We start from the raw sequence: 16,981 nt of genomic DNA, 5'->3' as shown, positions 1-16,981 counted from the left end.
AAACTCAACATCATCATCCTTTTCATATATGTAATATGAATAAATAAATATTTATGTGTGAATTATATACGTGTGTATGTAAATATGGCTTATTTAATGTAAGATGTTTGCAGTAAATTCCTATGGTTTTTTTTTTTATTAATGGAGGCTGTACAGTATTTGGGGGTTCTTTTGGTGTCTTCATTTCATTTTTTTTTAATTTTATTTTTTTATTGGGGTATAGTTGTTTTACAATGTTGTGTTAGTTTCTGCTGTACAGCAAAGTGGAGTTCCCTGTGCTATACAGCAGGTTTTTGTAAGTTATCTATTTTATACATATCAGTGTATATATGTCAATCCCAATCTTTGTTATATCCAAATTGATAGGACAATCAATTTTGACTGAAAAACACAAAGGCACAAGGCATTTTATGGCCAGGTTACAGGTAGTTGTTCTATTCCCAGTGGTTCTATTCTAAAACTTGCATGTTGTATATTCCTGAAAAGCACAATTTAAAAGAATTTTCCTACTTTATTCTAAGCATTAATATAAAAGGTAAATTTTAGTATGTTTATAGCACTGATAAAAGTATTTGAATATATGTTACATTTTAGTTATGAAGGATTCTAAGACATTTTGGTAAAACCTAGTAGGAATTTTCCAGGATTAAAACAAGTGTGAGGGGCTTCCCTGGTGGCACAGTGGTTAAGAATCTGCCTGCCAGTGCAGGGGACACAGGTTCGAGCCCTGGTCTGGGAAGATCCCACATGCCGCGGAGCAACTGAGCCCGTGCGCCACAACTACTGAGCCTGCGCTCTAGAGCCTGCATGCCACAGCTACTGAAGCCTACGCGCCACAACTACTGAAACCCGCGCACCTAGAGCCCGTGCTCCGCAAAAAGAGAAGCCACTGCAATGAGAAGTCCACACACCGCAACGGAGAGTATCCCCTGCTCGCCGCAACTGGAGAAGGCCCACGCGCAGCAAAGAAGACCCAGTGCAGCCAAAAAATAAAAAATAAAATTTTTTTAAAATAATAAATAAATAAAACAAATGTGAGGTTTAAAATGGTGATATTTGTTCTTCTATGATTAGAGGTCATTGAAATAGTGTAGTATAGGCTTGATTGTAGGAATACTGTCCCAAATGTATGTCTTGGGAAAAACTGCTTCTTAATCTTACCAATAAAAAAATTATTATTGTTTATTTTTCACCACAGGAAAGAAAAATCTGATTGGAATTCAGCTTAAATTAGAGCCTCCAAGTTAGCTAATTTCCTTTCTCACCAGATGCCATTTTAAGTTTAAAAAAAAAAAGACAATGATAAACAATGGTCAGGAATTTATTTTAAAATAAGCTTTTAGAACATGGCCTGGGGATTTGGAAACCTTTAGATCTGTGTCCTACAGCAAAGCCTGGGAACCCCTGGCATAGCTGGAGATAATATCTGTTCATCTGGTTTTTCCATAGTGCTTAGCAGTGTGTATATATTAGGAGGTATCTGTGTGCACAGTGGAGTCTGATCCAAAGGTGTCAAGTTTAGACTACCTGATGACTAATCAACAAAGAAATACAGTAGCGGGACTGAAAAAAAACCATGTCCCACCAACTCATTTGCCCAGATCTAGGAAGTCTCTTTCTTGTGTGGCCTTCTCTGAGGCTCCCTTCAAAAACTTTCTCTCTCCCTCCATTTTTAAAAAAATCTCTACATTTGTTCCTCATCTGTTTTTCTTACCTTGCTCTGTTTCTCATTTCTCCCTTTGTCTTTCTCTTCCTAATCCAACTTCCCCCCTTTTTAAGTGAATATAGTATAAAACAAATATTATATACTTATATTTATATAATAAAATATAAAAAGCTGCTGGATTAAATATATTTTTATTCCTGAAACAGGAGAAAAAAGCCTTAATTTGTGTTTTGTTCTCTCTTCTGGTTTTTATGTGACAGTGACCCTCAGTTTTATATCTCCTAAATAGATAATAATTGAGCATTAAAATGATGATTCTGATGCACTATAATATTCCAATTCATCAAAGAAGTATTTCTTTTTAAAGAATTCAATATTACTTAGGTAGTAACAGTATTTTATAAGCTACATCAGTTCTCTGGTTGCTTTAGTTAACTAGAAAACTAACTGGAATACCTCATTCTTTGTACATTCTAAAAAATTAGAATTTCATTTAATAAAAGTGAAATTGCTTTAAATGTTTTAAACTGTTTTCTCTAATCTTCCTGGGTTACTGAAGCAAAACAAAATGTTGAAAGCGTTGAAAATTTTTATATTTAAACATGGAAAGTACTTTCTTATGTTTTCAGGATTTGTAATGAATATCTTAAGTGCTTTTTAATTTGGAAAAGATTTGTCTATACAATAATTGAATATATTTATGTTCTCAAGGACAGATCAGAAGGAGAGATAGTCCCACTTAAAATAATTTTTATTTGATTTGGTATGGTATAAATTAGCAGTTTGCAAGAACTGTCTTATTTACTGTCCCTCCAGCAAAGACTTTTAACTGTGAAATCAAAAGAAAAAAAAATTTATTTGTAAATACTATCTCATAGACACATACAGATAATTTTCCTAATCTGTATGTTTCTAAACATGGAACCCTATCAAGCACAACTTCTCCTTCAAACAATGAGAAATATCAGAAAGGGAAAAATGTAAGGAAGTCTGGATGTTAGTTATTTTTTGCCACTATTGTGAATAAACACACTTTGGGAAAGCAGAACAGTTATCATTACATTAAAATTTTTTCTGACTGTGTTCATGAGGGATATTGGTCTGTAGTTTTCTCCTTTTTGTAATTTCTTGGTTAGATTTTTTTTTTTTTTTTTTTTTTTTTGTGGTACGCGGACCTCTCACTGTTGTGGCCTCTCCCGTTGTGGAGCGCAGGCTCAGCGGCCATGGCTCATGGGCCCAGCCTATCCACGGCGTGTGGGATCTTCCCGGACTGGGGCATGAACCCATGTCCCCTGCATCAGCAGGCGGACTCTCAACCACTGCGCCACCAGGGAAGCCCTCTTGGTTAGATTTTATATTTAGGACTATTCTGGCCTCATAAAATGAGTTGGGAAGTATTTTCTCATTTTCTGTTTTTCTGAAAGAGATTATAAGTTTGTCTAGGGTTGGTGTTTGCTCTTCATTAATATTTGATAAAACTCATTAGTGAAACCATCTGGGCCTAGAAGGTTTTTTAGTGTGAATGTTATGGAAAGGTGCTTGGTAACAAATTTGATTTTGCTACTAAATAGAACTGTTCAGATTTTTGTTTCATCTTATATCAGTTTTAGTAAGTTGTATTTTTCAAGGAATTTGTTCATTTCATCTAAGTTGTTGAATTTGTTGGCATAAAGTTATTTGTAATATTCTCATTTTAATGTCTGTAAGATATGTAGTGACGTCCCCTGTTTCATTAGTAACATATTAGTAATATGTGTTCTCTCTTTCTTGATTGGTGTACCTAAGGGTTTTTAAATTTTGTTGATCTTTTCAAAGAACCAACTTTAGGCTTTGTCTATTTCCTTTATTGTTTGTTTTTTATTTCATTGATTTCAGCTCTTTTTGTTATTATTTCCTTCTTTCTGCTACTTACTTTTGGCTTCCCTTGTTCTCTTTTTCGTAGGTTCTTAAGATAGTGCCACAGGTTATTCATTTTAGCCCTTTGTTTTTAATATTAGTACTTAAAACTAGAAGTTTCCCTCTAAGCATTCATTTAGCTGTTTTGACAAATTTTGATATGCTGTATTTTCATTGTGATTCAGTTTGAAAACTATTTTCTAATTTCCTTTTTGATTTCTTCTTTGGCCCATGTATATAGAAGATGTTATTTAATTTCTAAATTTTTTTCCTAGATATCTTATTGTTATGGGTTCCATTTTGGTCAGAGAACATATTCTTTACAACTTTAATCATTAATTTATTAACACTTGTTTTGTGGATCAGCATATGGTCTATCTTGATGAATGTGCCATCTACAATTGAAAAGAATATGCATTCTGTAGTTGTTGAGTGTAAATGTTTAAATATCAGTTGAAATCAAGGTGGTTGGTAGTGTTCAGATAACGTGTTTTTTACTGCTATTTTCCCCTAGTGTTCTATCAGTTACTGAGAGAGAAGCTTTTGTATCTCCAAGTGTGATTGTGAAAATGTTTATTTTCCCTTTAATTCTGTCATATTTTGCATCATGCATTTTGGTTTTTGTTTGTTTTTCTTTTTATTTTGGTTGCACTGGGTCTTTGTTGCTGCGCATAGGCTTTCTCTAGTTGCTGCCAGCAGGGACTACTCTTCATTGCAGTGCACTGGCTTCTCATTGCAGCAGCTTCTCCTGTTGCGGAGCGCGGGCTCTAGGGGCACAGGCTTCAGTAGTTGCAGCATGCAGGCTCAGTAGTTGTGGCACGCGGGCCCTAGAGCTCACGGGCTTCAGTAGTTGCAGCACACGGGCTCAGTAGTTGTGGCTCATGGGCTTAGTTGCTCCACAGCATGTGGGATCTTCCCAGACCAGGGATTGAACCTGTGTCCCCTGCATTGGCAGGTGGATTCTTAACCATTACGCCACCAGGGAAGTCCGCATCATGCATTTTAAAGCTCTGTTATTAGGCATAAACAAATTGTTATTATGCCTTTTGATGAATTGACTCTTACCATTTTGAAATGTCCCTGGTTCTGGTAATACTGTCTGTAAGTCTACTTTATCTGTTATTAATATAGCCACTCCAGCCTTTGTAAGCTTACTGTTTGTATAATGTATTTTGTACCATTCATTTACTTTCACCCTATTAAAGTGTAATTCTTGCAGATATCATATAGTTGGGTCTTACTTTTTTTTATCCATTTTGACAATCTATGCCTTTTAATTGGATTGTTTAGTCCATTAACATTGAAAGTAATTACTGATATAGTTGGATGTAGGTTTACTATTATACTATTTGGTTTCTGCTTGTCCCTCTGTTTTTTGTTCTTCTGTTCTCATTTCCTGCATTCTTTTGACTTAATATTTTTTGGAATTCCCTTCACATTATTTATTTAGCTTTCTAACTATGTCTTTAATGCATTTTGTCTATATGTATGGTTGCTCTAGGAATTGCAAATATGCATTCGTAACTGTTTTCAGACTGCTTAGAGCTAATACCACTTAGAGCCTTGTACCACTTCATATACATTGTAGAAATATTGCAACCATATTTCCAAATTGGTCCATTTGTACCCTCCTTCATCCTTTATGCTTTGATGTCATATGTCTTACATCTACATATGTTATAAACTCCACAAAGCAGTGTTGTAATTTTTGCTTTGGACAATCAGGTTTACTTAAATTACTAGGAAAAAGGAAAAAAGTAGTTTTTTATATTTATTCAGTATTTACCATTTCTGATGCTCTTCATTCTTCCCTGAAGATTTTACTTTCCAACTGGTATTTCCTTCCGTCTGAAGAAGTTTCTTCTGCATTTCCTGTTTTGCAGATTGGCTGGCAACACATTTTTTCATAGTTTTAGTTTAACTGAGGTACAGTTTGCCTTCATTCGTGAAGGATAAGGATATTTTTCTGGATATGCAATACTGGACTGACAGCTTTCTTTTTCTTTCCGTATATTCAAATCATTGTTTTCCTTTACTTAATGTGTCATTTTTTTTCCTGACTGCTTTCAATATATTTTTTTCTTTTTCATTGGTTTTCTTTATATTTATCCTACTAAGGGTTCACCAAACTTCCTGAATCTTTTGAAATTTTTGTCTTCCCCCCAACTTTGAGAAAGTTTTAGCCATTATTTATTTTAAAAGATTTTTGGGTCCTTTTCTTTCTCCTCACCTTCTGGAACTCCAGTTATGCATATATTGACCTTTTGATATTTAGCCACAGGTCCCTGAGACTCTGGTTTACTGTTTTTCAGTCCTTTTATTCTCTTTTTCAGATTGGGTAATTTTACTGATCTATCATTATGTTCATTAATTGCTTCTTCTGTCACTTTCATTATGTTTTTAAGCCTATCCAGTTAATTTTAAAATTTCAGATATTGAATATTTCAGTTATGGAACTTCAGTTTGTTTTTTATCATTTCTATTTGACCATTTTTATTTTTACATCTTCGAATATAATTTTAATTACTACTTTAAATTCCTTGTCTGCTATTTCTAACATTTGAGTCACTTTAAAAAAAAATTGAACTATAGTTGATTTACAATGTTGTGTTAGTTTCTGGTGTACAGCAGTGTGATACAGTTGTACATATATATGCATATTTGAGTCACTTTTTTTTTTTTTTTTTTTTGTGGTACATGGGCCTCTCACTGTTGTGGCCTCTCCCGTTGCGGAGCACAGGCTCCGGACCCGCAGGCTCAGCGGCCATGGCTCACGGGCCCAGCCGCTCCGCGGCATGTGGGATCTTCCTGGACAGGGGCACGAACCCATGTCCCCTGCATCGGCAGGCGGACTCTCAACCACTGCGCCACCAGGGAAGCCCTTGAGTCACTTTTGAATTGGTCTCTGTGTATTGTTTTTTATCCTGAAAATGGGTCAGGTTTTCCTGTTTGTTTGTGAAGTAATTTTGGATTGTATCCTAGTCATTGCTATTATTATGTTGCAGAGACTCTGGATTGTGTTTCATTCTTCTGAAAAATATTGACTTTTGTTTATTTGTTTTAGCATGCAGTTAATTGTTAGGCTCAAACTGCAAACTCTGTCTCTTAGGCTGCAGCTCAAATCTTCAGTTATTTTACCTTTAACTGAGATTTTTGGAGTTTTCCCTGCACAAGCGTGGTTTACAGGTCAGCCATATATTTGAACCAAATGTGTATACAGAACTTAGGGCTCCTCCTTTCTGACTTTATTCTTTCCAGGATTCCCCTCTCAGTTTCCAGCGGCTTTAGTTACCTTGCACCCTGCCCACTACTTCTTTTTTTTTTTTTTTAACATCTTTATTGGAGTACAATTGCTTTACAATGGTGTGTTAGTTTCTGCTTTATAACAAAATGAATTAGCTATACATACACATATATCCCCATATCTCCTCCCTCTTGCGTCTCCCTCCCTCCCACCCTCCCTATCCCACCCCTCTAGGTGGTCACAGAGCACCGAGCTGATCTCCCCGTGCTATGTGGCTGCTTCCCTCTAGCTATCTATTTTACATTTGGTAGTATATATAAGTCCATGCCACTCTCCCACTTCGTCCCAGCTTACCTGTCCCCCTACCCGTGTCCTCAAGTTCATTCTCTACGTTTGTGTCTTTATTCCTTTCCTGCCCCTAGGTTCTTCAGAACCTTTTTTTTTTTTTTGAGATTCCATATGTATGTGTTAGCATACGATACTTATTTTTCTCTGACTTACTTCACTCTGTGTAACAGTCTCTAGGTCCATCCACCTCACTACAAATAACTCAATTTCGTTTCTTTTTATCTGCCCACTACTTCTTTAGGCCAGAAAGACTGAAGTTTTTTTATTAAGAGTTTTAGTTGGTCTACATGTTGTGGATTAGGCCAGAAGCTGTGTTAAATGGGTAGCTCATTTAGTTCCATTCTTTCTTCTAAGTGTTGATTCCTCTCCAGAATCAACCTACTTTTGGTCATTTTCCAGTGCTTTCAAATATTTATTTATAGTTATAGTTTTTCTGTGCAGGAGGCTTGGTCTGATAGAAGATTATTCAGTCAGTATTGGAAGTAGAACCAGGATTTCTTAAGCTAAAAATGGTTAGAGAATATGGTGTGGTGATGTACAATCTTAATAGTCATCTTATTTTAAAATATTTAGAAAAGAAGAGAGAAATTATGATGCATGTAACACGTACATACACACATAGAGTAACTGAAAGAACTGGTTTTTCTAACTCCAAATTCTGCTTAATAAAACAGTAGATTAGAATACATTTCCATGTAAGTGTACATAGTTTACCATATGTCAGAAGAAAAATTTTATGGTTAAGATATATATGTAGGGAAATAAAACTTTGGGGTTTATTATGACTGTTTTCAGGGAGGTTAAATTGGCAGCCATGACATTTTAAAACTTGTATAGATTGCTGAAACCTTGGGCTCTTTCCAAGATTGAGTTTTGCTGTGTGTTATACATCTAATGTTTTTAACTTCTTTTTTTTAAATTATTTTTCAAATTTATTTATTTTATTGGTTTTATTTTTGGCTGCATTGGGTCTTTGTTGCTGCTCGCGAGCCGTCTCTAGTTGGAGTGAGAGGGAGCTATTCTTCGTTGCTGTGCGCGGGCTTCTCATTGTGTGGCTTCTCTCGTTGCAGAGCACGGGCTCTAGGCTCGCGGGCTTCAGTAGTTGTGGCACGCGGGCTCAGTAGTTGTGGCTCGCGGGCTCTAGAGCACAGGCTCAGTAGTTGTGGCACACGGGCTTGTTGCTCCACGGCCTGTGGGATCTTCCCGGACCAGGGCTCGAACCCGTGTCTGCTGCATTGGCTGGCGGATTCTTAACCACTTCGCCACCAGGGAAGCCCTTTAACTTCTGATATGTATTTTATTTTCTTTCAGTTAATGTGGTAAAGAAGATAATTTATAGTGTCAGAATCCTCAAACTGATCAATTTATGATTCACAATTTTTTATAGATACTTTCCAATAAAACTTTCACTTTCTAGGAAATGTTCCTTTCATATTTACTCTTATTACTCCTTGGGTTCTCCATGATGCAGGAGGCAAAAATCTGTGCTTTGATTTTACTTTAATCTCTGTGCCAGTGGTTTTCTTCCCTGCTCTGTCTCCTTTACTTTATATTTCTTTCTTTTTCTCTATCTTTAAAAAAAATTATTTTTCATTACCTTTAATTTTTTAATCCTATGTGTACTTGGAAAGACAGATTAGGAATATTGGTTACATTATTTGTTTTTTTTTCCTCTTTACCGCTACACGTTATACATTTGCCTAGCCCTTATCCTTTTGTCTTAGGAGTTGTAAAATATTTTAAATATTTTGCTCAATATGTAAGGAATTTGAAGAAGTAAAAGCAAGGACTCTGTATATTCTCATTATATTGGGAAGGTCCTGCTTGTTGAATTTTTAGGTATTTCAGCATGTTCCAGTCAACTGACAAGGACTTCTCCTCACAGTGTCAGAACTGAGTGATGATGAGAGTAATGCAACTAGGAAATAGTTCTGGTATGTAACCACTTTTGCATGTTTGCTTCACCAGAAAACTCTGTGGAAGTACAGTGGTATCTTATATTTCTTGTTAAAAATTTGGAAAACTATTTGCATGCTTTCAAAGTAGATTTTGAAGTAACAGTGCTAGTCAAAGAATGGAAAGTATATTCTAAGCAGATGTAAAATTCTACAAAGTTTTAGGATATCTTCATTTCTTAACTGTTCTAAAAAAGGAAAAACAAAACTTAAACTTGCATTGTTAGAACTTTCTGAATAATTCAGTAATTGCCTAAACTCTAGGTTTTAGCGTATTTCTTATTGTAAAGCCTTTATGATACTATATGCTTTTTTAGTAAAATAACATTTACAAATATGAATCATACTCCTTTTTATATAGCTTATTAATGGAGATTTATTTGCTTTTTCCTTTTTAAAAACTAAATTCTTCAGTTCTTATGTTGTCATAGATTATAAATAAATATTTTAGAAAATATATATCCAGTTTGTAATGAATTTCCTTGGTCACTTCGGTTGTTTGTACTAAATCTTTAGAGCAGAGCGATCCATGGTTTGGGTTCTTCTGTGTAGGTTATCAGTTACTTCTGTTGGATTGAGTGAGGATAAAGAAGGTGGAATTCTCTGCTATTTTACCATAGCTTACTCTTACTTATAAATGGTGAGTTGTTTATTGTTACGAGATTAGGTCAGTAGATTCTTTGTAACAATTGTTAATTTTTAGATTTAATGATGGCACTTGAAGTTACTTACTTTGATGTATATACTTGGGAAAACTTTCTGTGTTTATTATGACATATATTATAAGTAATATTGCTATTTGTTGAATGATACTCTCTCTACTCTTTTGGGTCATTTTATTATGTAGAATATTCTAATTATCCAGTAGTATAGGTTTCAAAACTCAAAATATTCAGTATATTATCTAGGGATATTAATTAAGGAACATAACACAATCTGGTGAGGTTACTGGTGTAATACATTGCTTTAAAATATTATTTTCCTATTTTTAAAGGACATCTAGGTCTACTTGAGTATTATCAGTGTTTGTTTGGGTATATATTTCTTAAGTCATTTAGGGTTGCCATTTTAAAGAAGGGTAGCTATATTTCTGAAGTTATTTTTTTTCCACTGTAGTTTGCGTGAACAGCCTCATTATATAGATACAAGGACTTACAAAAAACCAAAAAGCAAATGATTTACTCAGGGCTATAGGGTCCATGGTAGGCCTGTAACTAAAGCTCAGTTTTGTTTTCTATCTTTGTAATTTAATCTATTACAAGTAATATTTCCTGTATGGATAACTTTGGTCCATTAACCTAAAGATAATTTATGAAAAACTCTGCTATTCTCTCACTTTGTAATTCTGCTGGTATTTTCTTCATTGTAATAAAAAAGAAATCATGCTATAGTAACTAATTCTTGACCACACCCTTTCTTTCCCCTTCAGAAAAATTGGAAGCTCTACCACCCACCCCAGGACAGCTGAGATATGGTAATGGTTCTATAATTGTTAAATATTTGTGCATCTGTCTTTTGGACTTGAAATAACTGTGTTACTCATTAATAGTACAGAAATCATTCCAGATAGAGTGGATTATCCTATTTATTATGCTGAAGCAAAAAGTTTGTAAACTTGGTTTAAGACATATTACAGTATTATGGAATTTCTAAGATTGTTAACCATATCTATTATTGTTTAAATATTGTTACCATCTAGAGATAGAATTATAGTAGAGGTTTTCTTAATTCCCAAGAAGAAGGGTATGTTTAGTTTGGATTTAAGTTGGGTAGTTTCAGAACTAGAATTTCTAGGCTATTTTCTTTGGTGGAGAAAATACTCTGATTTGTTGTTTGTAATAAGGAGGAAAGTAAAGTTCATTTTAAACCACGAGGAAGAAGAGCTTTACAATGCTGCTGGTGTGCTTTCTTTATTACGATTGGAATAAATATTCAAGGGCTAACACCAAAGTAATGTAAAATAGTTTGGGATCTTACTATAAAGACAATGGAAGAAGAGAATTATTTAGCGGTGCGGTGAATTTGAATAGGTTATAAGTTAAAGCTAAATATTAGATGTGATTTGCTAACAACTACTGAGTTAGAGAATAATATTTCCCAAAGGAAACTGAAGAAATTGGTAGGATATCATTACATGCTGGAGAGCAAACTTATATAATTAAAATGTAGTAGCCAGTTCTTTTTAATAGTTCTTTTTACTCTCAGAGGTAGAATATAATTTGTATTAGAAATAAGTAACTTTTCCGAGATATCAAAACAGTTTAAGAATTCTTTAAGACGTTTCTTTCCCAGGTAATCTTTTTTTATTCTTCTAGCTTGGATTCATACAATCAATATCCATAGCACTGTATAATGCTATTACCATTTTGGGGGTCATATTGAAATTACCTGCTTATATGGCTGTGTTATCATACCCAAACTTCTTGAGGGCTGGTAACCAAGTATCTTTGTATCTCAAGTGCCCTGTGGAGTGTCCAGTACATGTTTATTTGACTTTCTGAAACTTATAATTTTCCTTTGGAATGAAAATAAATTTTTATTTACAGGACACATTTACTTAGGTCTAAACGTCAAAGCATAATATATTTTATAGTTCCAGGTAATTATTATAGCAGTGTAGCAACATGCCTTGGTTTTATGACCAGGTTTTTACTAAGATAGCAATTAGTCTAATCTTAAACTTAGTTTAATAACCTTGACACCTAATTTTAAGATATTTATAACTAGCCAGTTTTAGAGATGCCATCAAATTAACCCTAAAATGTTTAGTAATCCCAAAGGTTTCATAGCTACTTTGCCATATTTACATTTCAAAGATGATTGAGATGTCTGGAGAATCTTCTCTCCAGATATACATTTAAGTAGCTCTCTTTTCACTGTAAATGTTTCATATGGTGAATTTTTAAAATTTCATTATATTCTTTTGACATGTCAAATTTGTAATATGTTTTTGAAATTCTGTATGTGTTTTAGAAGCTGATTATTATAAAATTTTGAATGTCTGGTCATTAAGCAGCTGGATCTAGGCAAAAAGTCAAAGAACTAAGTCTAGACTCTTTACTTAAAAAATCCCATTTCATTAATGTGCCACTTGATTTTTATCATCTTTCATAGCTTTTAAAACAATATGCTTAAAAAAAACAAAACAATATGCTTTATAATTTAAAAGATGCTGCTTTTTACCTGGGACATTCTTATATGATAACGAGAAGAACTCTGAAATGACCTAGGATGTATACTATTTTCCCCCTTGATCTTAGTCTTCAACAGTGCTTGTGGGTAGAAATGTTTCTTGTTTTACTGCTTATTAGCCTTCCCTGATTGGTGTAAAGTGGTATCAAATTTTCATAACTTCTGGATTATATTTTAATTATACTTTTTGTGGACTTAACTGCATGAAAAGGAAAAAGATCTAAAGGCACTGAACACATATATAACGAATTGGTTTAAGGGACTATTTTTTGGATGTGGTATAAAACTCAGAGCCTTGATGTTTATTTTTAAAAAGTCCTCAGTTGAATGGATGTTGACTATACCTTGGCAAATTTATAGAATAACTAGAATAAAGTCTTAACTATCCCCAGCTTTTAATCTGTTTCACAGTCTTCCTTCAATTCTCTTAATCTGGAATTCTCTTGCTTTCCAAATTAGTTGTCCTCAACTTATTTAACTAATGTTTATTGAGCATCTACTGTGCACTAGGCATTCTGCAATGTGCTGAAGATGTAAATAGGAAAAAAAATGAAGCTAAATATATTTTTTAAATAGGTATTAGTTCTTCCTAGTTACACTTCTGTTTTCTCAGGTCATTCAGATTATGTACTAGATAAATAAGGTGAGATGTGCCTTTGGCAGGAAGAGATCAAGTTACATTTTCATTTAATTGAAATATTGTTTGTTTTAGTTGGTGAAAGCTATCAGGGATACTGATTTGTTGAGGGGGGAAAGAGGACTTTGAACACAGATGTCTAAGACAGATGAGATCATCACATTTTCCTAACATTTGTTTAAAAAATTGTTTAATGAGTATAAGTGCAGATAGCTTCCCTGATATTTGATTCAGAACACTTTTTATTATTTCTAATATGGAGATCAATTTTATGGTATCAGTAGTTAGGTCTAAGAGAGAAAAAGATTGATGTCAATAGTAATTTAACAGGTAAAACATGGTACTTGTGTATTTATTTGTTCTGTCATTAACTGTATGTAATTTGTACGTGTGTGCGTTGCCAATAAGGAAATACAAAAGCCTAACGCAATTAATTTTACATGTTATGTGTTTTTTATTTTGTTTTTTCCCCAGTATATCTTCCACCAAGTATATAAACAGAGGAGAAGCAGAATCTTTTGTCTATGGGGAATGGAAAGCAAATTCCAAAACTTAAATCTATTTATGAGAGTTTAATCATATAGTCTGTTTTTGTCATTTTAAAATTATAGAAATCTTAAAACATATTTTTCTGTTTTTGATGTTTTTCAGTATTCATCCACAATGCGATACCTTTCATAGGGTTTGGCTTTTTGGATAATGCAATTATGATTGTTGCAGTAAGTTCTTTCAACCCTTCTATTTTGAGTTAATAAAGAAATTAATGTGGTCTAAATTTTCCTAATAATTTACATATTGTAGCTATAAAGTTTTAATTAATATCATAATGAACAAGGCTATTTTTAACTATATTTCAGGTTAATTAGACTGTAGCTCAATTTTTAAGGCATCATATCTATTAATCATCAAGACTTTTGGTAAAGCATTGACAATAATAAACAAATATTTATTGGGTCTGTATTATTCTGTTCTAGTTTCAACATTCTTACTAAAGAATAAAGTATGTAAAATTTTCTAATGTTCTTTAATTGTATCAGCAGTTCTCATCATGTGTATGTTATTAATTAGTTCCTTGTCCAGTTTTCCCATACAAAAATGTTTTAAAGGGTGTTTGGATATACAGTCTATCCATTTAACCCAAAGATGATTTAAGTTTCAATTCAGAATACTGTGAATAATAAACCCTCCAGTCTTTGTTCCATCGTAGTGTTAAAAAGTTCTCCTTTGCTGAAGTCATTTTAATTTAAGGTTGTTTCTTACAAGTATTGTTTAGTCTCAGGGATGGCTGATTTATCTTTCTTACTCTTCTGTGACACTTTTTGTCACTAGATACCAATATTGGATCCAGATTATAAAGTCATGATGAAAATGCAGGTCTTCTGAAACTGCCCAGTGCTCTATCCACTTCTCTTCAGTGACTCAAACTTTTAAAAAGTTCTGTAAATTCTAGGTGTTTTGTAGGAGACCGCTCAAAAAAGAAATGGAATGATTTTAGGATTATTGAATGTGAGGGAAATATATTTGAGAGATGCCAGGGGTTTTTTTGTTGTTGTTGTTTGTTTTTTGTTTCGGTGTTTTGGAGGTCACATGTACTATAGATGGATATAAATAGAATATTTGGTTTCAAAATAGGGATAAAAGTATAATTTACATTGTATGGATTATAAAATTTGCTTAAAGAATATCTAAAATTGGTTCATTCAAGAATGGTTTTCTTTGGTATGTAGTCTCACCTTATGTCCAGATTGATAAGGTGGGATCAGATACCCAGAAAGTCTAGACATTCAGCTGGTTGAGGAAACACAGGGTTCACACATCAGGAAGGTATCTTGCTCCTTAAGCAGTCACAGAAGATACTGTAGCATGCACATAATTTGAAGGTGATAAGCACCCACTGGATACATAATTCTTTAGCAAAGTAGTCCGGTAAGAGACTCTAAAATATAATTTCAAAATGCTAGTTTTTTTGACTGATTATGACATTTTCCTATTATGTATATAAGAATCAAGTTGGCTATTTTATATATCTGTGAATATGAGAAACTTATTCAACCATACCACACTACCTTTTCTGAAATTACTAAAACCTTGAGTTGGTTAGATTATTTAAATAGTTAATGTAAATAAAATCTAATTGTAATGAAAACCCCACTATGATGAATTTAGAAGCTATAGTTTAAGGTCTGATGTGTTCTTGAATAGATTATCTGAATTAAAGCTTCTCTGTTTCAGTTTTACACTCAATATTTTAGATTCTCTTTATTGACAGCTGGTACCTCTCATTCTACCATCTTAATAATCATTTTTTTTTTCATCTCAGTTGGGCAGACCTTAGATATTCAAATGATGAAAGACTGTCCTTGCTACAGGGAAGTGTTGAGATGATATATTTTGCATAAAGAGGGGTGCAGGGAGATTTTGAAGAGATATCAGAATAGGGAAACTGGGTAGTTTCTTAGATCTTGAATAAGACCTTCACAGTATGGTCTTATATTTCTTTGAAATAAATATCTAAAGTAACAGATATCTGTGTTTAAATACAGATACCAACAAGTCAAAACAAATAGAATGACCACATTCTAAAGTCAAATTACTGTAATGTTCCTATTTTGTATTACTCAGGCCTGTGTCTCATTATTAGTGTAACTGAGAGTGGACTATTTTTCCAGGCCTGAGATGGTTGACTCTAATTCAGTAGTATTTGTTTTTCTGGTTTACATTGAAATCCAGTTTCAGGAACGTATCACCCGTTTTTTATTTATATAGTACTGAAATAAATAATTAAACTACTGGCTTAAACCTGATTAAGAGTAATAGGTATGGCAAAAATATTATCCTGTGATAATTGCAAAATAATTCAAGAACAGTTAAATTTTCCAAAGAGGCTTTTTAATAGACTGCTAAGACTAAAATCCATAAATAATATAACTGTAGGATCTATGAAAAGGGAAATAAGTGAACATTATTATCTTAAGAATGTTTTTCACCTTTTTTTTTTAAAAAAACAAAACACTGATTGCCTCCAAACATTGTAGGATAGCTATGACTGAAGATAGTAAGTCAAGAAGATATTTTATTCTTCTTTTCTATCATGCCATTTGATGTTTTTCCTGTTAGGTATACTCTCTTAACTGCTACCTAGTTGTAGTCATGTAAACAAATTCCTATATAACTTCTCATAGTAGGTTTGACCTTTATTCTTGGCTGCTGTTCATACTAAGCTTTTGATTTCATAGTTTTTTATTATATTTTTATATTATTGGGATTGCTTTTTATAACTTATATTTTAGTGGGTTTTGGGGGGATTATTTTTCTTACAATTTAATTAGGATAGAGTTGATTAAAATTCTAGCATAGATTAATCATATTAAGGCGATGAACCAAGTATAACTTTAAGACAACTAGTATTAGGTTTATTTATAATTTCTACCTCACCTGTTAACATGAAATTTGATGTAACTGTGGGAAAAAGGAAGGGAGTGGATAGTCCATTGCCTTCAAACTGCCCTTGACTTTATGTGAGGCTTTTCATGCTGTTTGAAGGATCTTCACGTTTCTTAAATTCAACCAAATGATTAAGCACTTAAATGCTTTATAAATACATGTATTGGCAAACAGATTTTTGGGGGGTCATTTCTAATGATTCATTGCTGTTAAAGATCCTGTATTTATTTTTTTATACACTGTAACTGTCAAGTGCTTCTCTTCTGTAGTAATGCTCCTGACTTTTTGGGTTCCATATATAAAGCTACTTCTTCATAACTGTTTTCTTCTTCAGAAATCTGTTTCTTTGGGTATCTTTACAACCTTGTAACTTTAAGTGCCTGGGAGACTTTTGTACATCACGCTGTTTGGTCCATACTCTACAAGAATTATATTTTAAAGGAGTGGAATCAACAGGCCTAGGGGAAAGAAAATTGAGGAAATTAAACTTAGCTTCTCTTCAATTTTATAAATAATTGAGTAATACAATATTTCTGTGTTACCAGATAGGACATTCTTTTTTTTTTTCCTCCACAAATATCGTTGAGATTTGTAGGGCA

The 16,981-nt window shown here is 33.4% G+C and overlaps 1 protein-coding gene across 1 annotated transcript in view; it reads left to right on the top strand.

Annotated features, from left to right (window-relative positions):
- Positions 1-16,981, top strand: part of TMEM65 (transmembrane protein 65) — a 47,120-nt gene that overhangs the window by 21,243 nt on the left and 8,896 nt on the right. The window contains exons 2-3 of the mRNA XM_004265334.4: positions 10,539-10,583; positions 13,590-13,657. Coding sequence (XP_004265382.1) covers positions 10,539-10,583; positions 13,590-13,657 — 113 coding nt within the window. The remainder of the gene's footprint in view (positions 1-10,538; positions 10,584-13,589; positions 13,658-16,981) is intronic.

Source organism: Orcinus orca, chromosome 17 (genome assembly GCF_937001465.1).
Source record: "Orcinus orca chromosome 17, mOrcOrc1.1, whole genome shotgun sequence".
In the NCBI taxonomy this organism is placed as follows: Eukaryota; Metazoa; Chordata; class Mammalia; order Artiodactyla; family Delphinidae; genus Orcinus; species Orcinus orca.
Note: the sequence above shows the minus strand (reverse complement) of the source record. Positions and strands in the feature narration are given on the sequence as shown.